The sequence below is a fragment of the Oncorhynchus mykiss genome, chromosome 8 (genome assembly GCF_013265735.2).
Source record: "Oncorhynchus mykiss isolate Arlee chromosome 8, USDA_OmykA_1.1, whole genome shotgun sequence".
In the NCBI taxonomy this organism is placed as follows: Eukaryota; Metazoa; Chordata; class Actinopteri; order Salmoniformes; family Salmonidae; genus Oncorhynchus; species Oncorhynchus mykiss.
In genome coordinates, this window is record NC_048572.1 from 65,425,967 (window position 1) to 65,447,560 (window position 21,594).

The 21,594-nt window shown below is 41.3% G+C and overlaps 1 protein-coding gene across 3 annotated transcripts; it reads right to left on the reverse strand.

Moving 5' to 3' along the window:
• cnpy1 (canopy FGF signaling regulator 1) lies at window positions 1–21,384 on the reverse strand. 3 transcript variants are annotated; one of them, XM_021613340.2, is made up of 7 exons: window positions 21,151–21,380; window positions 17,978–18,025; window positions 17,479–17,581; window positions 7,232–7,347; window positions 2,242–2,451; window positions 1,166–1,262; window positions 1–176 (listed from the first exon to the last, which is right to left on the reverse strand). In XM_021613340.2, exons 3-7 carry the CDS (start codon window positions 17,570–17,572, stop codon window positions 136–138), a joined length of 558 nt encoding a protein of 185 aa, XP_021469015.1. In that variant the 5' UTR covers window positions 17,573–17,581; window positions 17,978–18,025; window positions 21,151–21,380; the 3' UTR covers window positions 1–135. The 3 variants fall into 3 exon arrangements, with proteins under 3 accessions (XP_021469015.1, XP_021469017.1, XP_021469016.1); XM_021613342.2 differs by having other exon boundaries at window positions 17,978–18,080; XM_021613341.2 differs by lacking the exon at window positions 17,978–18,025 and having other exon boundaries at window positions 21,151–21,384.
• Between the last annotated feature and the right edge of the window lie 210 nt (window positions 21,385–21,594).

A 21,594-nucleotide genomic window follows, 5' to 3' on the forward strand; every position in this document is an offset into this window, starting at 1 on the left:
TATCTCAATTCAAAATAGAAAACTTTATTTATAAGTATTCAAGTTGATTGATACAATATCCTTCAAGAATGATTTCTTCATTTGAAATATATATCTAAACTGGTCCGGTCATCGGCAGCAGAGATGCATGTAAAACTATAGTTCGTCACTCTGGAATTTGGCGCCTTTACAGTGATCTGGAAATGAAATATAGACAAAAATGAGTCTACCATCTATCGATAATTGCAGACATCCAGTAGAAGACACACCATTTACTGCAATGACACCTGCCGAAAAATGAATGACATCATATTGAAAACATACGAGCGATAGGAGCTGTGGTTTCTTTCGGATGATGACTTCCATATAACCCTGATACTCAAATAGCAGCGAAGAGGCCAAATCCGTCCTGACTTTCTTCACATAGCACATTCAAACTATCGGCCTACGATCGCGATCTTGTTGAACAAAAATTGCCCTTTAGCTTCTCTAATGGAGTACTAGTTTCATATAGGTACACAACATCATCCTTTGAGATGTTAAATTGTTAAATAAACTGTTTAAGCTTAGATATAGTACTTGGCTGGTTGAGCTGCTGTTTCAGAACCCTCACTTAACAGGGTTGAAACAAAATGGTGGATCAAAGGCGTCAGTTACGTAAGGGGGAAATCATGACACTACAAATAGAGCTGTAATAAAGGTAGTTAGTGTCTGGATGTATACATTTTCATATTCTGTTTTCAGATGCATAATAAACAAAAGTGGTCATGTTTCTATTCCCAGGAAGCAACACGGTACTTTTCTAAACATGTTTAACATCACCAAATGTTGTATTTTGTAGGGCATCTGTCCGCTATTCTTTACAAATCAAAGCTCTTCAAAGCCCAAACACCCAGATACAGTGATTATTTGTTCATACAAAAAAGAGTGATTAGTCATTTAAATAAACTCTAAAAGCAAATCAAAACCCAATGCTGTCATCTATACTCCATTTGGGTAATGATGTGAGTGATAACATAGTTATAGGTAGTATCATTTGGGTAATGATGTGAGTGATAATATAGTTCTAGGTAGTATCATTTGGGTAATGATGTGAGTGATAATATAGTTCTAGGTAGTATCTATGCATTAAGGGGCAAACAGGAGGCCTGGTCAGAGAGAAACCACAACATGTCTGAAACCGTACCTGATACTTCATTGCATAACTTGTCGACCACATGGTCTGTCTCTTTGGCAAAGAGAGAGATGATATCATCTTCAAACTCCTCCACAATGCTTTCACACTGTAACAGAAGAAAGGGGATCGGTTGCCACTCGACAGACAGCAAAAACAGGTCCTCCGCACATGAGAGATTCACAAGCATGTAGTTTCACACAATAGTGGGCATGGCCGTGAGGCAGACTGCCATTTTTCCTCTCGCCTTGCCGTTCAGCCATCTTGGATGACTCATGTAACCTAGATAGGCAACACGATTGTTGGCGAATCCCCACACACACACACACACACACACACACACACACACACACACACACACACACACACATACACACAGACATCTTTGCGCATTATACGATTTCTTACTTGTGATGCCTAACTTGATCTTAAATATGCGCAACTTACGTGTAAGACCGCAATATAATTGTAAATTAACAAAGGAAAATGCGTTATTGCCTGCATTTTGGGTTAGAATACAGTACACCCCTGGCACCAAAATGACAAACTTCAACTTCAATGTTACACTGTAATAACTGTAAAAATAATAATAATAATAATAATGAAAAATACAAATGCAAGCTTTAATACACATGTTTTCAGATTTCTTGTTATAATTTCAATTAATGGCTTTCTATATTACAGACTACGGTGCATGCAATATATCTTAATTAGAAAGGTCATAAGTAAAGTGGAAAAACAATATCAATGTACGTTTTAATGTTACGGGCACAACAATTATCAATAATGTAAATGGATTTTCAGATAATATAAAAAAGCTGTGATATCGAAGGCCAAGGTATAACATTGAGTTCTGTACTTTAAATGACATCAACGTTTCATCCTGTTTAACAAAACATAATAATCAGTTTCCCTCTGCTACCAATATCTCTATTCAACCTTGAAATACTGAAATTAATAGGTGAAAAAAATACTTGGAAATGCAGAACATAGGAAAAAATGTCACCTGAACTTTGAAGTATGTACAGCATGAGTGAAAATAAATGAATAAATATGTGAGTAAATGAATCAATTATTGCCACACTTACCACAAATTTTAGGGCATTGGATCCCTCTGGGCCGTCAAACTTGAAATTGTTAAAATCAGGAAAATCCCCAGCATCAGAACTTCTTGGAGCAAATCTTTTGTATTGTTTTATCTTGGTGTCTGGGTCCACATGAAGAGCATAGTCACTCATGCTACCACAAACTCCATCCAGAAGCTCACTCAAGTTGGCCTCAGACCTAGCAAGAGGGACCTGGTGGATAAAAATATAAAAGAATAATACAAATTAAACTTAACCGAGTTTGATTCCAGTTCTATGAAGTTGCTTGGGATCCGGCCGGGTCATGTTGGTGACCCCTAACTTCCATTCCCATCACACAAACAACCCCTACTTCCCCTATGCTGGAACTATGACATTTAACCTGTAGAAGTATAGCCCTTCCCCTTGGAAACAGGACAACACATGCAATGGTGTCTAGACAGGTCAAGGTGCACTATGCTCCCGCCCCTGTGGCCTCCCCGGAAGGAGAGAGGGGAAAGGGTGACGGGGGGCAGGGGCAGTGAAAGGGCCAGGGAGGGGGGCTGAGTTAAGGAGCAGGGGGAGGCCTAAACAGCAGCCAAGTGCAGGGTAAACAGTTCAGTCTCATCCTTTGGTCCCTTTTGGCGGTTCATCTCCTCCACCCTCCAATGATCAAAGCAGGAAGTTTTCCTTGTCAATCCCGGTCAAAAGGTGCTGGGCAAGGGGAAGGGGGGGCATATTGCAGATGAACTGGATTTTGTGCAATGTAGATATATCCCTGACCCTATTGTCCCCTTTCAGCCTCAGTATGGACCCTTCCGGACCCACTGATTACATTATAGAAGCATTTTCCCCCTCCTCTTTTTTTTATATCTGACTCGTAGTGACACAAAGGGGCTTCCGTGGCTCACTGCCATCTGCTCACAAATAAGATAAAAAGGTTTCAGGAAACTGCCTGAACCTTGGTACACATTTCTCTCCTTTTTCAATGTACAGATAGCTAAGTAGTTAACATTGAGGATGGTCTATCAACAAAAAAATGGTTTGACTACTTCAACATTAATGTTTAACTTTGAACTAATAAGTCACTTCAAAATAAAAATTGGAATATCAACCATAACAGCAATTTTTTGCAAAAATTGTAAACCCAAAATGGAGCTATTCTGATTATTATTACATGTTATTACACCATAGGTGTATTTCTATGAATATGTATGATGAGATCTTGACTTGATTGGTCAGAAAAATCTGCCTAAAATGTTTTTTCGTTTTTTAAACACACCAAAAACATCCAGCATGAAAAAAAGTCCAACGTCAAGCCAAATCCTTATCATGCAATCCTGAAAATGGTGTGGAATTAAATTCCTTCCTTACCAGTCTGAGGGGTTTGAAAGGGACCTGTCAATCACACATTTCCTGAAGAATGAGGAGGGGACTAGGCAGACCTTGCAGAGAAAAGGCTTCTCAGGGATGCTATCCTCCATTGAATTCCCATTGGAAAACCAGCCATTATTGGAAAGGGGCTTTCAATTTCTGGTGTGAATAATATGGACCAATGAAAACACACAAATTCATAAAAACTAGAACCTATTAATGCCACCATTTACAACAATGTGTAATATTGTTATAGTCTTCAGAAAAGGAAATATTTGCATAAACACACAGACAAATGCTTGCCTCAGTATTTACCTTTATCGTGACAATACAGAAATGTAATTTAATGAAGAGTGACAAAAAAAAAATGTCATGGTCCAACCAGGAACATTGAAAGCCATTCGTTGAAAATGAATACATTTTTGAAATACAATCTATATACGAATATAAAAACAGAAGACATGGACAACTTCCATCAACTTATTCATCTAAGTTCAATGTCTTTGGCTTAATGATTCATTGTTGTAGGTTTAACTTTGTGGTGTGACTGGTGTCAACCTTCCTTCAGGGAGCCCTGCTGCTTTCTGAGGAGAGCAAAGGAGACTTAAGACCAGCAAATCTCCTATGATGGCATCTAAGCTTGAACACCCCTCCCTCCTTGATTCAGACAGGGTCAAAAGCCAGTGGGGTGGGGTGGGGGCAGGGTTTCTTGGATTTATGCTCAGAAGTCAAAACAAGCCAGTGATTAGTGCAAAAGGTACACTTCCATAGGGCAGTAAGTACAGACGTTGATCAAAAGGTACACTTCCATAGGGCAGTAAGTACAGACGTTGATCAAAAGGTACACTTCCATAGGGCAGTAAGTACAGACGTTGATCAAAAGTAACACTTCCATAGGGCAGTAAGTACAGAAGTTGATCAAAAGGTACACTTCCATAGGGCAGTAAGTACAGAAGTTGATCAAAAGAGTTGACCAGCAATCAGGGTCTGTTGGTTGTTTCACTTAAAAGTCAGCGTGCTTACTGTTCAGAGCACTGTAAAAACCAAGTACATAATTCAATACTTAACTCTTCTCGTACTAGTATTCATTTTCATTTAGTAATTATAGTGGAGCTATATCATTGCATTCATACACTCTCTCTACTGACAACAACAGGGGTATTGCAGTGGCACACCCCCACAGCTTGAGGGCAAACAAAATGGAATATGAACAAGACTCACAGGGGTATAGAAACTGTAATTAGCATTTATTTTCAAATTAACCCTATTTTAGGAAACAGTTAATGAGAGTCTGTGAATATGACATACACACCTGATCCATAGACAGCATCATAATCAGGAAGGACGGAGACTGATGGCAAAAAAACTATTCTCATGTAGCAAGAGCACCCTCCAGGAAACCTACACCACCCGATGTCACAGGCAGGCCAAAAAGATCATCAAGGACAACAACCACCCGAGCCGCTGCCTGTTCACCCCGCTACCATCCAGAAGGCGAGGTCAGTACAGGTGCATCAAAGCAGGGACCAAGAGATTGAAAAACAGCTTCTGACTCAAGGCCATCAGGCTGTTATTAAACAGCCATCACTAACACAGAGAGGCTACTGCCTGCATACAGACTTGAAATCATTGGCCACTTTCATAAATGGATCACTAGTCACTTTAATAATGTTTACATATCTTGTATTACTCATCTCATATGTATATACTGTATTTTATACCATCTATTGCATCTTGCCTATGCCGCTCTGCCATTGCTCTTCCATATATTTATATGTATATATTCTTATTCCATCCCTTTACTTAGATTTGTGTGTATTAGCTAGTTGTTGTGGAATTGTTAGATATTGCTGCACTGTCGGATCTAGAAGCACAAGCATTTCGCTGTACTCGCAATAACTGCTAACCATGTGTAGGTGACCAATGCAATTTGATTTGATTTGAAAAGGGAAGGTAAAGACGATACTTCAAGAAAAAATGAATCCAACTCTATGTTTGTTATACTATGCCTATGGAATGTTTGATTTAACTCAAATCTATATGAATGAGAGATAATTAGAGTTGTCATATTAGGAGATATAATATCAGAATCCCTTTTACTTGAAAGTGCACATGAAATGGCCACGGGGGAGAGGAAAAACCACAAACAGCCTAGCTAAATGAACAGCACGTTACTAGCTATCAATTACCATCAAAAGGGGATTAACCCCTGAGATCAATAGGGGAGCTGACCAGCTAATGACGGTCCCTGGACACTAGTGATAGGACACTGGAACACTACCAGGTCTGACCTCTTCACACCACAACAATGCTTGGTTCGAAAAAGGGGGAAATACAGTGGTTTGAATATTCCAGAGGGAAATAAAGTGGTTTGAATATTCCAGGGGGAAATACAGTGGTTTGAATATTCCAGGGGGAAATACAGTGGTTTGAATAGTCCAGGGGGAAATACAGTGGTTTGAATATTCCAGGGGGAAATACAGTGGTTTGAATATTCCAGGGGAAAATACAGTGGTTTGAATAGTCCAGGGGGAAATACAGTGGTTTGAATATTCCAGGGGGAAATACAGTGGTTTGAATATTCCAGGGGGAAATACAGTGGTTTGAATAGTCCAGGGGGGAATACAGTGGTTTGAATATTCCAGGGGGAAATACAGTGGTTTTAATATTCCAGGGGGAAATACAGTGGTTTTAATATTCCAGGGGGAAATACAGTGGTTTTAATATTCCAGGGGGAAATACAGTGGTTTTAATATTCCAGAGGGAAATACAGTGGTTTTAATATTCCAGGGGGAAATACAGTGGTTTGAATATACCAGGGGGAAATACAGTGGTTTTAATATTCCAGGGGGAAATACAGTGGTTTGAATATTCCAGGGGGAAATACAGTGGTTTGAATATTCCAGGGGGAAATACAGTGGTTTTAATATTCCAGAGGGAAATACAGTGGTTTTAATATTCCAGGGGGAAATACAGTGGTTTGAATATACCAGGGGGAATACAGTGGTTTGAATAGTCCAGGGGGAAATACAGTGGTTTGAATAGTCCAGGGGGAAATACAGTGGTTTGAATATTCCAGAGGGAAATACAGTGGTTTGAATAGTCCAGGGGGAAATACAGTGGTTTGAATATTCCAGAGGGAAATACAGTAGTTTGAATAGTCCAGGGGGAAATACAGTGGTTTGAATATTCCAGAGGGAAATACAGTGGTTTGAATATTCCAGAGGGAAATACAGTGGTTTGAATATTCCAGAGGGAAATACAGGTGAAACAGTATTAAAGTGGTTACCAATGCTTACAACCATCCAAACTGAAATGAAGTTACATACTGATCTTTCTTTTCTTCTGCCGGGATGTTTCACAAGACACTAAATTCCATTTCTCAAGGTATGAGATCCAGGAAACCAGGAACTACTATGAAACCACTAGACCTATGCTTTATCAAGTATTTTAAGTATGAATATGCATTCTTCAACGTATGAATGATGCATCGATATCTTAATCCATAAATCATCAAATATTTTTTGTTCAAGAAAGTTCAATTGATAGCTTTATGTGTACTATGAGATGTTTTGATCTAGTGGAGCGCACTTTGGAATAATTTCCTACTTTTGCAACATGCTTTTACTGAGGTAGGTACCTTTTTATCAGTCAGGCTCCCATCAGGGTTGAGTCTGAAGCCTCCCACATGGATTGTCTTCTTCGGATCAATCTGACTGATTGAATAATTGAGCTCATCAACAATAGCCCTGCATGCTAAAAAAAACAGACATAGATTAGAACAATCCACAGCACTCATTTACTATAAAACAAGTATTTATAGATCCATATTATGCCCACAGCTAGCGAAAAGCAAAAGTAAAACTACAATAAAATTATTTCTCATGAAATAAGCTTGATAGAAATGTTTTGACAATACAGGGTGCACACTAGAAACAAAAGTAAATAAGTCATTGTGTATGCAGAACTATTGATCAGAAAACATATACAACTCATAATACACTATATATACAAAAGTATGTGGACATCCCTTCAAATTAGTGGAATCGGCTATTTCAGCCACACCCATTGCTGACAGGTGTATAAAATCGATCACACAGCCATGCAAACTCTGAAGACAAACATTGTCAGTAGAATGGCCTTACTGAAGCGCTCAGTGACTTTCGACGTGGCACAGTCATAGGATGACTTTCAACAAGTCAGTTCATCAAATTTCTGCCCTGCTAGAGATGCTCCTGTCAACTATAAGTGCTGTTATTGTGAAGTGGATAAGTCTAGGAGCAACAACAGCTCAGCCATGAAGTGGGAGGCCTCACAAGCTCACAGAACAGGACCGCCGAGTGCTGAAGTGGGTAGTGCATAGAAATCATCAGTCCTCGGTTGCAACACTCACTACTGAGTTCCAAACTTCCTCTGAAAGACAACGTCAGCTCAAAACTGTTAAGACGGGAGCTTCATGAAATGGGTTTCCATGGTCGAGCAGCCGCACACAAGCCTAAGATCACCATGCACAATGCCAATCTTTGGCTGGAGTGGTGTAAAGCTCGCCACCATTGGACTCTGGAGCAGTGGAAACGGGTTCTCTGGAGGGATGAATCACGCTTCACCATCTGGCAGTCCGACAGACGAATCTGTATTTGGCGAATGCCAGGAGAACGCTACCTGCCCCAATGCATAGTGCCAACTGTAAAATTTGCTGGAGGAGGAAAAATGGTCTGGGGCTGTTTTTCATGGTTCGGGCTAGAACCCTTAGTTTCAGTGAAGGGAAATCTACAGCATTAAATTACATTCTAGATGATTCTTTGTGGCAACAGTCTGGGGAAGGCCCTTTCCTGTTCCAGCATGACAATCCCCCATGCACAAAGCGAGATCCATACAGAAATTGTTTGTCGAGATTGGTGTTTAAAAACTTGTCTGGCCTGCACAGAGCCCTGACCTCAACCCCATAGAACACATTTGGGATGAATTGGAACGCCGACTGCGAGCCAGGCCTAATTGTCCAACATCAGTGCCTGACCTCACTAATGCTCTTGTAGCTGAATGGAAGTCCCCACAGCAATGTTCCAACATATAGTGGAAAGGCTTCCCAGAAGAGTGAAGGCTGTTATAGCAGCAAAGGGGGGACCAGCTTCATGTGAATGTGAACTTTGAAATGAGATGTTCCATATATATATAGATATATACAGTGCCTTGCGAAAGTATTCGGCCCCCTTGAACTTTGCGACCTTTTGCCACATTTCAGGCTTCAAACATAAAGATATAAAACTGTATTTTTTTGTAAAGAATCAACAACAAGTGGGACACAATCATGAAGCGGAACAACATTTATTGGATATTTCAAACTTTTTTAACAAATCAAAAACTGAAAAATTGGGCGTGCAAAATTATATATATATAGTGCATTTGGAAAGTATTCAGACCCCTTGAGTTTTTCCACTTTTTGTTACGTTACAGCCTTACAGAAATCTTTCCGTCATCAATCTACACACAACATCCCATAATGACAAAGTGAAAACAGGTTTTTAGAAATATCTTATTTACATTCAGTATTCAGACCCTTTGCTTTGAGACTTGAAATTGAGCTCAGGTGCATCTTGTTTACATTGATCATCCTTGAGATGTTTCTCCAACTTGATTGGAGTCCACCTGTGGTAAATTCAATTGACTAGACATGATTTGGAAAGGCACACAGCTGTCTATATAAAGGTCCCACAGTTGACAGTGCATGTCAGAGCAAAAACCAAGCCATGAGGTCGAAGCAATTGTCCGTAGAGATCCAAGACAGGATTGTGTCGAGGCACAGATCTGGGGAAGGGTAACTAAATATTTCTGCAGCCTTAAAGGTCTCCAAGAAGACAGTGGCCTCCATCATTCTTAAATGGAAGAAGTTTGGAACCACCATGACTCTTCCTAGAGCTGGCTGCCAGGCCAACAGGGAGGTGACCAAGAACCCGATGGTCACTCTGACAGAGCTCCAGAGTTCCTCCAGAAGGACAACCATTTCTGCAGCACTCCACCAATCAGGCCTTTATGGTACAGTGGCAAAGACAGAAGCCACCCCTCCGTAAAATGCACAAGCCAAAAGGCACCTAAAGGACTCTCAGACCATGAGAAACAAGATTCTCTGGTCTGATGAATCCAGGATTAAACTCTTTGGCCTGAATGCCAAGCGGCACATCTGAAGGAATCCTGGCTCAATCCCCACGGTGAAGCATGGTGATGGCAACATCTTGCTGTGGGGATGTTTTTCAGCGGCAGGGACTGGGAGACAAGTCAGGATTGAGGGAAAGATGAACGGAGCAAAGTACAGAGAGATCCTTGATGAAAACCTGCTCAGAGCGCTCGGGACCTCAGACTGTCTTGGCACACAGCCAAGACAACGCAGGAGTGTCTTCAGGACAAGTCTCTGAATGTCCTTGAGTGACCCAGCCAAAGCTCGGACTTGAATCCGAACATCTCTGGAGAGACCTGAAAATAGCTTTGCAGTGACGCACCACATCCAACCTGACAGAGCTTGAGAGGATCTGCAGAGAAGAATGGGAGAAACTCCCAAAATACAAGCTTGTAGCGTCATACCCAAGAAGACTCGAGGTTGTAATCGCTGCCAAAGGTGTTTCATCAAAGTACTGAGTAAAGGGTCTGAATACTTATGAAATGTGACATTTCAGTTTTAATTTTTTTTAAAATAGATATGATTAAAAAAAAATAATAATAATGTTTTTGCTTTGTCATTATGGGGTATTGTGTGTAGATTGATGGAGGGAACAACTTTTTAGAATAAGGCTGTAACGTAACAAAATGTGGAAAAGTGAAGGGGTCTGAATACTTTCTGAATGCACTGTATATACAGTACTAGTCAAAAGTTTAGACACACCTACTCATTCAAAGGTTTTTCTTTATTTTATTGATTTTATACACTGTAGAATAATAGTGAAGACATCAAAACTATGAAATAACACATATGGAATCATGTAGTAACCAAAAAAGTGTTAAAGAAATGAAAATATATTTTAGATTTTAGATTCTTCAAAGTAGCCACGCTTTGCCTTGATATTTTCATTTGTTAAACACTTTTTTTTAGTTACTACATGATTCCATGTGTGTTATTTCATAATTTAAATGTCTTCACTATTATTCTTCAATGTAGAAAATAGTAAAAAATAAAGAAAAACCCATGAATGAGTAGATGTGTGTCCAGACTAGTACTTATATATATATATAACGGTGTGTATAGACAGTATGGACAGTATATGAATAGAAATGAATAGAAAAGGTGTGAAGAGCAGTAGTTATATAGGATGAGCCATGACTAGAACACAGTATATACAGTGCCTTCAGAAAGTATTCCACATTTTGTTGTGTTGCAGCCTGAATTCAAAATATATCAAATATTTATTTTTCATCCATCTACACACAATACTCCATAACGACAAATGGAAAATGTTTTTAGAAATTTTCGCAAATTTATTGAAAATGAAATACAGAAATATTTAATTTACATAAGTATTCACACCCATGACTCAATACACGTTAGAATTACAGCTGTGAGTCTTTCTGGGTAAGTCTCTAAGAGCTTTCCACAACACGATTGTATAATATTTGGCCATTATTCTTTTCAAGCTCTTTCAAATTGGTTGTTGGTCATTGCTAGACAACCATTGTCAAGTCTTGCCGTAGATTTTTAAGCATATTTAAGTCAAAACTGTAACTCTGCCCCTGTCTTGGTAAAGAACTCAAGTGTAGATTTGGCAGTGTGTTTTAGATTATTGTCCTGCTGAAAGGTGAATTCATCTCCCAGTGTCTGATGGAAAGCAGACTGAACCAGGTTTTTCTTTTTATCCTTAAAAACTCCCCAGTCCTTAACTATTACAAGCATACCCATAACATGATGCAGCCACCACTATGCTTAAAAATATGGAGAGTGGTACTCAGTAATCTGTTGTATTGAATTTGCCCCAAACATACCACTTTGTATTCAGGACAAAAAGTTAATTGCTTTGTCACATTTATTCCAGTATTACGTTAGTGCCTTGTTGCAAACAGGATGCATGTTTTGGAATATTTGTATTCTGTACAGGCATCCTACCCTAGGTTAGTATTGTGGAGTAACTACAATGTTGTTGATCCATACTCTGTTTTCTCCTATCACAGCCATTCAACTCTGTAACTGTTTTAAAGTCAGCATTGGCTTCATGGTGAAATCCCTAAGCGGTTCCCTTCCTCTCCGGGAACTGAGTTAGGAAGGATGCCTGTATCTTTGTAGTGACTGGATGTACTGATACACCATCCAAAGGGTAATTAATAACTTCACCAAGATCAAAAGAGATATTCAATATCTGCTTTTTTTCTTTAACACATCCACCAATGGCTGCCCTTCTTTGCCAAGACTTGGAAAATGTCCCTGGTCTTTCAGATCTAATTAAGTGCATTTTTAATTTGTCACATGAGCCGAATACAACATGTGCAGACCTTACCGTGAAATGCTTACTTACAACAATGCAGTTCAAGAAATAGAATTAAGAAAATATTTACTAAATAAACTAACCTAAAAAATAACAATAACAAGGCTATATACAGGGGGTACAGGTTAGTCGAGGTAATTTGTACATGTAGGTAGGGATAAAGTGACTATGCATAGATAATAAACAGTGAGTAGAGGCAGTGGATGGTGGAGGGGGGTGTCAATGTAAATAGTTTGGGTGGCAATTTCATTAATTGTTCAGCAGTCTTATGGCTTGGGGGTAGAAGCTGTTAAGGAGCCTTTTGGACCTAGACTTGGAGCTGCGGTACCATGTGCCGTGCGGTAGCAGAGAGAACAGTCTATGACTTGGGTGACTGGAGTCTGAAATATTTTTGGGTCTTCCTCTGACGTGGTGTCCTGGATGGCAGAAGCTTGGCCCCAGTGATGTACTGGACTGTACGCACTACCCTCTGTAGCGCCTTACGGTTGGATGCTGAGCAGTTGCCAAACCAGGCAGTGATGGAACTGGTCAGGATGCTCTTGATGGTTCAGCTGTAGAACCTTTTGTGGATCTGTGGACCCATGTCAAATCTTTTCAGTCTCCTGAGGGGGAAATGGTGTTGTCATGCCCTCATCACGACTGTCTTGGTTTGTTTGGACCATGATAGTTTGTTGGTGATGTGGACACCAAGGAACTTGAAACTCTCGACCAGCTCCACTGCAGCCCCATCGATGTTAATGGGGGCCTGTTCGGCCCTCCTTTTACAGTAGTCCACGATCAGCTCCTTTGTCTTTCTCACATTGAGGGAGAGGTTGTTGTATTGGCACCACACTGCCATGTCTCTGACCTCCTCCCTATAGGCTGTCTCATCGTTATCGTGATCAGGCCTACCACTGTTGTGTCGTCAGCAAACTTAATGTTGGTGTTGAAGTTGTGCTTGGCCACACAGTTGTGGGTGAACAGGGAGTACAGGAGGGGACTAAGCACACACCCTTGAGGGGCCCCAGTGTTGAGGATCAGCGTGGCAGATGTGTTGTTGTCTACCCTTACCACCTGGGGGGGTGGCCCGTCAGGAAGTCCAGGATCCAGTTGCAGAGGGAGGTGTTTAGTTCCAGGGTCCTTAGCTTAGTGATGAGCTTGTGGGCACTATGGCATAGGAACAGCATTCTCACATAGGGCAGTGTGGAGTGCAATTGAAATTACGTCATCTGTGGATCTGTTGGGACAGTATGCGAATTGGAGTGGGTCTAGGGTTTCCGGGATGATGGTGTTGATTTGAGCCTTGAACAGGCAGGTTAAATTCTCTTTCTTGGACACAGGGACTCTGGTGGTCTGTTTGAAACATGTAGGTATTACAGACTCAGTCAGGGATAGGTTGAAAATGTCAGTGAAGACACTTGCCAGTTGGTCCACGCATGCTCTGAGTACACGTCCTGGTAATCCGTCTGGCCTCGCAGCCTTGTGAATGATGACCTGTTTAAAGGTCTTGCTCACATCGGCTACGGAGATCGTGATCACACAGTTGTCTGGAACAGCTTGTGCTCTCATGCATGCTTCAGTGAGCTGGCCTTGAAGCAAGCTTAAAAGGCATTTAGCTCATCTGGTAGGCTCCCCTTACTGGGCAGCTCACCGCTGGGTTTCCCTTTGTAGTTCGTAATAGTTTGCAAGCCCTGCCACTTCTAACGAGCATCAGAGCCAGTGTAGTAAGATTCAATCTTAGTCCTATATTGACGCTTTGCCTGTTTGATGGTTCATCTGAGGGAATAGCAGAATTTCTTATAAGCGTATGGATTAGTGTCCCGCTCCTTGCAGCCGGCAGCTCTAGCCTTTAGCACGGTACGGATGTTTCCTGTAATCCATGGCTTCTGGTTGGTATATGCACGTATGATCACTGTTGGGATGATGTCGCCGATGCACTTACTGATGAAGCCGGTGATTGAGGTGGTATACTCCTCAAAGTCATTGGATAAATCCCAGAACATATCCCAGTTAGGACTAGAAAAACAGTCCTGTAGCATAGCATCCACGTCATCTGACCACTTCTGTATTGAGCGAGTCACTGGTACTTCCTGCTTTAGTTTTTGAAAGCTAACAGGAATCAGGAGGATAGAATTATGGTCCGATTTGCCAAATGGAGGGTGAGGGAGAGCTTTGTATGCGCCTCTGTGTGTGGAGTAACGGTGGTCTAGAGTTTTCTTCCTCTGGTTGCACATGTGACATGCTGGTAGAAATGAGGTAAAACAGATTTAAGTTTGCCTGCATTAAAGTCCCCGGCCACTAGGAGCAATTCTTCTGGATGTGCATTTTCTTGTTTGTTTATGGCCTTATACAGCTCGTTGAGTGCGGTCTTAGTGCCAGCATCAGTTTGTGGTGGTAAAAAACATGGCTACAAATAATATAGATGAAAACTCTCTTGGTAGATAGAGTACTTCATGATAAGCTGTAGACCACACTATCTCAGGTGAGCAATACCTCGAGACTTCTTTAATATTAAACATCGCACACCAGCTGTCATTGACAAATAGACACACCCCCACCCTTTGTCTTACCAGAAGTAGCTGCTCTGTCCTGCCGATGCACGGAAAACCCAGCCAGCTCTATATTCTCTGTGTGGTCGTTCAGCCACGACTCGGTGAAACATAAGATATTACAGTTTTTAATGTCCTGTTGGTAGGATAGTCTCGATCATAGATCATCCAGTTTATTTTCCAGTGATTGCACGTTGGCCAATAGAATGGATGGTAAAGGCGGTTTACCCACTTGCCGACGAATTCTCACAAGGCACCCGACCTCCTGTATTTCCGTCTTTTCTTCACGTTAATGATGGGGATTTGACCCTGGTCTCGGGGAAGCAGTATATCCTTTGCATCATTCAAGAAAAAAATCTTCGGCCAGTTCGAGGTGAGTAATTGCTGTTCTGATGTCCAGAAGCTCTTTTCGGTCATAAGACACGGTAGCAGCAACATTATGTACAATATAGGTTACAAACAATTCGAAAAAACAAACAACATAGCATAGTTGTTTAGGATCCCGTAAAACGGCAGCTATCCCCTTCGGCACCATTGTCTTTGTGGTTGAATCTGTGTTTGAAATTAACTGCTCGATTGAGGGACCTTACAGATAATTGTATGTGTGGGGTACAGAGATGAGGTTGTCATTAAAAAATAATGTTAAACACTATTATTGCACACAGAGGGAATATGTGCAACTTACTGTGACTTGCTAAGCACATTTTTACTCCTGAACTTAGGTTTGCCATAACAAAGGGGTTGAATATTTATTGACTCAAGACATTTCAGCTTTTCATTTTGAATTAACTTTTAAAAACATAAAATACATAATTCCATTTAGAACGTATAGGGTATTGTGTGTAGGTCAGTGACAAAAATTCTCAATTGAATCCATTTTAAATTCAGGCTGTACATATAAAGTGGGTAAAACAGTATGTAAACATTACTCAAGTGACCAGTGTTCAATGACTCTATGTACATAGGGCAGCAGTCTCTAAGGGGCAGGGTAGAGTACCAGGTGATAGCCGGCTAGTAACAGTGACTAAGGTTCAGGGCAGGGCAGGGCGGTGACTGTTTAACAGTCTGATGGCCTAGAGATAGAGGATGTTTATCAGTACCTCGGTCACAGCTTTGATTCTTTAATGTATTAGTAGCTTGAGAAGTGTAACATAGTCATGCAAGGATGACTCCAAGGTTTGGTAAGACTGCAGTGTTGGGTTTAAAGAAAGAAAATGGTGCTCCAATTAAATGTGATGAGCCTTCTACACGTTTGAAATTCAACAGAAATTGTAATGAACACGATGGGAGACAGAGAGCTGGTTTCAAGCGCAGGGTGCAGCAGGTGTTTATTGTAAAGGACCACAGGAGGAGGCAGGTAGCTGGGTCCAGGGGCAGGCAGAAGGTCAAACACAGGGGGTCTAAAAGGGCAACAATAAAGGCAGGGAAAAGGCTAGTAACGTAGTCCGGGAGATCAGGCAATGAATTGATAACAGGAAATCTGATAGGCTAAAGTACAGGCAGGGAATAGGCAAAAGGCTTCGTTAGTGAGGCAGGCAAAAGGCTAGTAACGTAGTCCGGGAGATCAGGCAATAGGTAGATAACAGGAAATCTGATAGGCTAAAGTACAGGCAGGGAATAGGCAAAAGGCTTCATTAGTGAGGCAGGCAAAAGGCTAGTAATGTAGTCTGAGAGATCAGGCAATAGGTAGATAACAGGAAATCTGATGGGCTAAAGTACAGGCAGGGAAAGGCTAGTAATGTAGTCTGGGAGATCAGGCAACAGGTAGATAACAGGAAATCCGATAGGCAACAGTACAGGCAGGGAAAGGCTAGTAATGTAGTCTGGGAGATCAGGCAATAGGTAGTTAACAGGAAATCCGATAGGCAACAGTACAGGCAGGGAAAGGCTAGTAACGTAGTCCGGGAGATCAGGCAATAGGTAGTTAACAGGAAATCCGATAGGCAACAGTACAGGCAGGGAAAGGCTAGTAATGTAGTCTGGGAGATCAGGCAACAGGTAGATAACAGGAAATCCGATAGGCAACAGTACAGGCAGGGAAAAGGCTAGTAATGTAGTCTGGGAGATCAGGCAATAGGTAGATAACAGGAAATCCGAGGCTAAAGTACAGGCAGGGAAAAGGCTAGTAATGTAGTCTGGGAGATCAGGCAATAGGTAGATAACAGGAAATCCGAGGCTAAAGTACAGGCAGGGAATAGGCAAAAGGCGTCGTTAGTGAGGCAGGCAAAAACTATCATACACGGGATGCGTAAATCGCAGCAAAAACAGAGCTCTGAAAGCTGTGTCGCAAAACAAACAATACCTCACAGTGATGGGGGGGGGGGGGGGGGGGGGGGGGGCAAAGAACTGAACTAAATAGTGTGTTATAATGACATACAGGTGTGTGAACAGGTGATTAGAATTCAGGTGATTGGGATCTGCATTCAGGGGATCCATGTGTTTGAGAGTGTGAGCTGGAAAGTGGGCTGGAAAGTGAGCTATGTTCAGGGGATCTATGTGTTTGAGTTGGAATTGGAAGCAGACGTTACAGAAATATTTTTTTTTAAACTTCATGCACAAACAATAAGACCTCAAAATAGTTTTACTAATATAATGATTGTCCTGAAATTGCACAGTAACAAAAAAAAACTCTTGATAATCAAGAAAACAATAAGATGTAGAATAGGAAATGCAGGTGGCAGGTGAAATGATAGGAAACAAGCTTACAATACATTAGTTTGCTTGAGTTAACTTTCACAAAATAATATATTTTATCACAATACTTCACAACCCTTTGCAAATCTATAGTCTGTATTGACTATCAACAGGGGCTGCATTACATGTAGGCCTAAATCCTGAAAAAAGCATATTGCATAGGTAGAAAAGGACAAAGTGGACAAATAAACATCCCAATTTACCTGAACAATACAGCACCGTGTCTTTTTTCCCTTCAGTAGTTTCGGTTAAGATACTCATTGCCACCAAGGCAATTTGAATAATCCATGGTGCCATATTCGTACCCTGAGGGAAAGAGATATGTATAAAGCAGGCAAGCAAAGCCAATTCATTATTCAAAATGTTTTTTTAAAGAGCGCCCCCCACAGTCTATCTAGCAAGAGTCATATTCTGAAATCTGGTTGTGAGGCAAATTACTATAGAAGTAGCCTTAATTTAACACAAAACAACAAGAAAACTGATTTCCACAAACTGTCTAGACAGAACAGAATGTGTTGAGCTCCAAGAAGTTACATCATCTGTACAGAGCTAGAGTGAAACTGGTTTTAAGATGGGCCGTAAAACTTAGTGCCTCTCCACAAGTCGTGTTATCTTTAGATCAAATATTCAAACAGAACTTAGTCTACAACTTCACGGCGGTGAGAAGTATTGATAAATAGTGAAAGGAGGTGGAACACAAACCGGTGTTAGAGGTCCTTGAGGTTAGTGGTCCTTGAGGTGCCCCTTGGTCTAGCAAAAAGTTAAGAGGGTAGTGAATGATGAATCTTTGCAGAGTCTGTGTAGTCTAGAATAGTGGAGTGTAAATAAACAAGAGTCCTTTATTCCAACAAAAATATATATGTTTATGTCTTTGGTGATATATTTTGATTGGATGCGGAAGCTGAACACAGTTTGAATGAGAGAAAACATTATTGTGTTGTTCTGGGGTTGATAGGCTTGATACTGTTAAAATGTATATTTAACGGTAGAATTAACAAAATGACGTTGCAGGAGCAGCACAGCAGATATTGCGATGAGCAGGAATTCGCTCGCACACAGCCACACAAAGTATCAGTGCATGTGCACTTACAATGTGGTAGCTATGGGACCAGTGCCTTCTCTGTCTATACACCGACTACGCACTGTGAGTAGGGCCCTGCAACCGCTAGGGGGCCCCAGACCCCAAAAATGCTTAAATCAAAATAAAATGTTGGAACTCAGTCGGGGTCGGAACTTACTGTTAAGAGTGATAAAAGTAAAAATACACAAGGTGCAATTTAGAAATGTGGTAGTGCATCAGCAGTTATCCACTTGTTATGTCAGTCGCTGAGCATGGTTACCTTCACAAAATAATATGATTATTGTGGATAGTCAGATTAACATAATAGTTCTATTGAAACGTTTATACATGCTTTGTAAGAAGAACAATTTCCTTAATAATCCTGTTTCCATGGACAGATCTGAAATCAGGATACTGAATGCACTCTGATAAATGCAGAAAATCACCAATCAAAATAAACATTCTACCACAGCGTCCATGTTATTTCTGGGAAGCATATTTGATTCTGAGTTCGGACATACAATTTTTTATGTGAAAACTACTTCTAAGACACATATATTCAGTTGTTTCCGAACTCACTTCATTCGGTCTAGAGAGGGAGGCTCTCGGCTGGTGTTAGCACATACACAGATAAAATACACCGCTGGAACACCGATTAAGGCGTTTACATGTTCTAATATTTCAAAAGATTTATCTGAAAACCAGGTGTTTTAATCTTTGTATGCTTACTTCGATTTTGACCTTACGCTGATTAAGATAAGCAGAGTAATGTGTTTACATGACTATTGCATAATCTGCCTACAGCCATAATCAGTTTAATATTGAATTATTACTGGGCATGTAAACGTACTTACTGACAGTCACTCAATTTGCCCATGTCAGCTAAAAATGTTGATTGCCACTACAATTTGCCTACCGCTCCAACAGATCCACGGAAGATATCTTTCCATCGGTATTCACATGGCCGTAACACATCTGGACCAGAGGAACACCCTACATGCTATTCATTGACTACAGTTCTGCATTCAACACCATTTTTCCCTCCAAGGTCGACTGCAAGCTCAGAGCCCTGGGTCTGCAAATGGATCCTAAACTTCCTGACTGGCAGACCACAAGCTGTGAAGATTGGCAACACCACCTCCTCAACACTGACTCTTAACACATGGGCCCCCCAGGGGTGAGTCCACTGTACTTCCTGTTCACCCACGACTGCGTAGCTCTGCACGACACCAACTCCATCATCAAGTTTGCTGACAACACCACGGTGGTAGGCCTGATAAGAAACAAAGACGAGTCAGCCTATAGAGAGGAGGTAAGTGAGTTGCCAGGACAACCTCTCCCTCAACGTCAGAAAAACAATTGAGTTGGTTGTTGACTTCAGAAAGCAGAGGCGGGAACATGTTCCGATCCACATCAACGGGACTGCAGTAGAGAGAGCCAACAGTTTTAAGAACCTCAGCGTCCACATCACAGAGGACTTGACATGGACCAACAACACCACCACTCCTGTCAAGACGCCTCAACAGCGTCTGTACTTCCTAAGGCGGCTGAAGAAATTTGGCATGCCACCTCGGGTCCTCTCCAAATACTATCGCTGCACCATCGAGAGCGTCCTGACCGGTTGCATCATGGCCTGTTATGGAAATTGCTCCATCCTCAGATGCAAGGCCCTCCAGCGGGTGGTGAAGGCCGGACAGTACATCACTGGGACCGTGCTCCCACCCATCCAGGACTACTTGAAACGGTGCCTGAGGAAGTCACGCAGCATCATCAAAGACCTTACAACACACCCCAGCTACAAGCTGTTCACTACCTTAACGTCGGGGAGACGTTATTGGAACATGAGGCCTAATACCAACAGGCTCAGAGACAGTTTCTATCTATAAACCAATCAGACTTCTGAACACTTGAACTGAACTGACCACCTGCTCTGATTCTCCACACCTTAGCACACAAGCATTCACTCACGCACACACACAGACATCCACACAGACATCCACACACACACACACACACACACACACACAGTGCACAATTTAAACGCTTGCCCCCCAATACCCCCTTCACAAAACATGTGTAAATATTGGACTATAAATTGTGCCTTCCTGTATTATACTTAAGCTAAAATGTTATGCCTGTGAGGGGGGCCCCCCAACCAAATCTCGCTTAGGGCCCCCAAAAGGTTTGACGCGTTACTGCCCATGACCAAAACATTAGAGAAGTTTAGCCTTGCTGTGCTCCAACACTCTTAGTCGTTGTGGAAATAATTGACCCGCTATGCTGTTTACTTTGTGCATCTAGTCATATAACTGACTCTATCTTTAAAATCAACTTCCGGTAGATCACTGTTGAAATAAGCAAAGGCATGCGGTATGAAGAAAGCAAGGTAGTGGTGGAAAGAAAGGATTTTGGCAGGAGAAATGCTATAATAGCCTACTTACTATAGGTTGACTGACCTATACAGACATATTAGTTAAAATTATACCCTCGTTAAAATGCATTGCAAAGAAAAAGTTCAACAAATAATTATTTTTTTTATACAAAAAATCCTGGATGCAAAGCACTGTAAATTGACCACAGCACTGTAAATGTGCCTTTAGACGCCTTGCTCTCATTGACAGCGTTCTGGATGCATCACTAGCGGCGAGTTAAAAGCGGCAAAAACGAAGCTAGGTTGAATGCAGCATTCAGCATAGATAAAGTTGTGGGGCAGCCTATTTTCATGTAGCCTACCCTTGTCAAAAACATTATAAAGAAAGGCCAAATATGCTACCCTACCATTTTCTAATAATTACAATAGACCCTTGGAACTTACCTGATTCAACAGTCAGGTGAGTAAGAATTAGGAACTTTTCAGCACGGTAGGTTACAGCAGTGAAGTCGGATTCAGACGCGAGGGACAACGTTGTGAATGCTGACTGTACATAAAACAAACGGCTAAAGTGAAGTTCGTTTTTTAATGTTCGCCTGTTTTGAATGAACCATGATCATATCTACCTTACTGTCAGTGGACAGTGTCTACTTACGTGCTTGTTCCAGGCGTTGCCACGTTCAGCAGAAGCAGAACAATGACAGCTATGTGAGCCAATGGTATTGTAAACTCAGCACAGATATCCAATGACTGAACGCTGCCTCACGGGAATGAACATACTGAGAACACCGGGCGTTGATTTGCTCTGAGTTGCTTTCCAGATCGACAACAATCACCTGCTTTTGAGCTAACAGTAACTTGATTATGCTTGTTAATGAGTGAGTCGAC

What these genes read in the sequence shown, in the direction of transcription:
- cnpy1 (XM_021613341.2), bottom strand. Translation starts at nt 17,572, where the DNA reads ATGGCACCATGGATTATTCAAATTGCCTTGGTGGCAATGAGTATCTTA. An exon ending in GGAGCCTGACTGATAAAAAG is followed by an intron (nt 2,452 to 7,231) that starts GTACCTACCTCA and finishes TTTATCCACCAG; the next exon opens with GTCCCTCTTGCTAGGTCTGA. An exon ending in CCAATGCCCTAAAATTTGTG is followed by an intron (nt 1,263 to 2,241) that starts GTAAGTGTGGCA and finishes CTTCTGTTACAG; the next exon opens with TGTGAAAGCATTGTGGAGGA.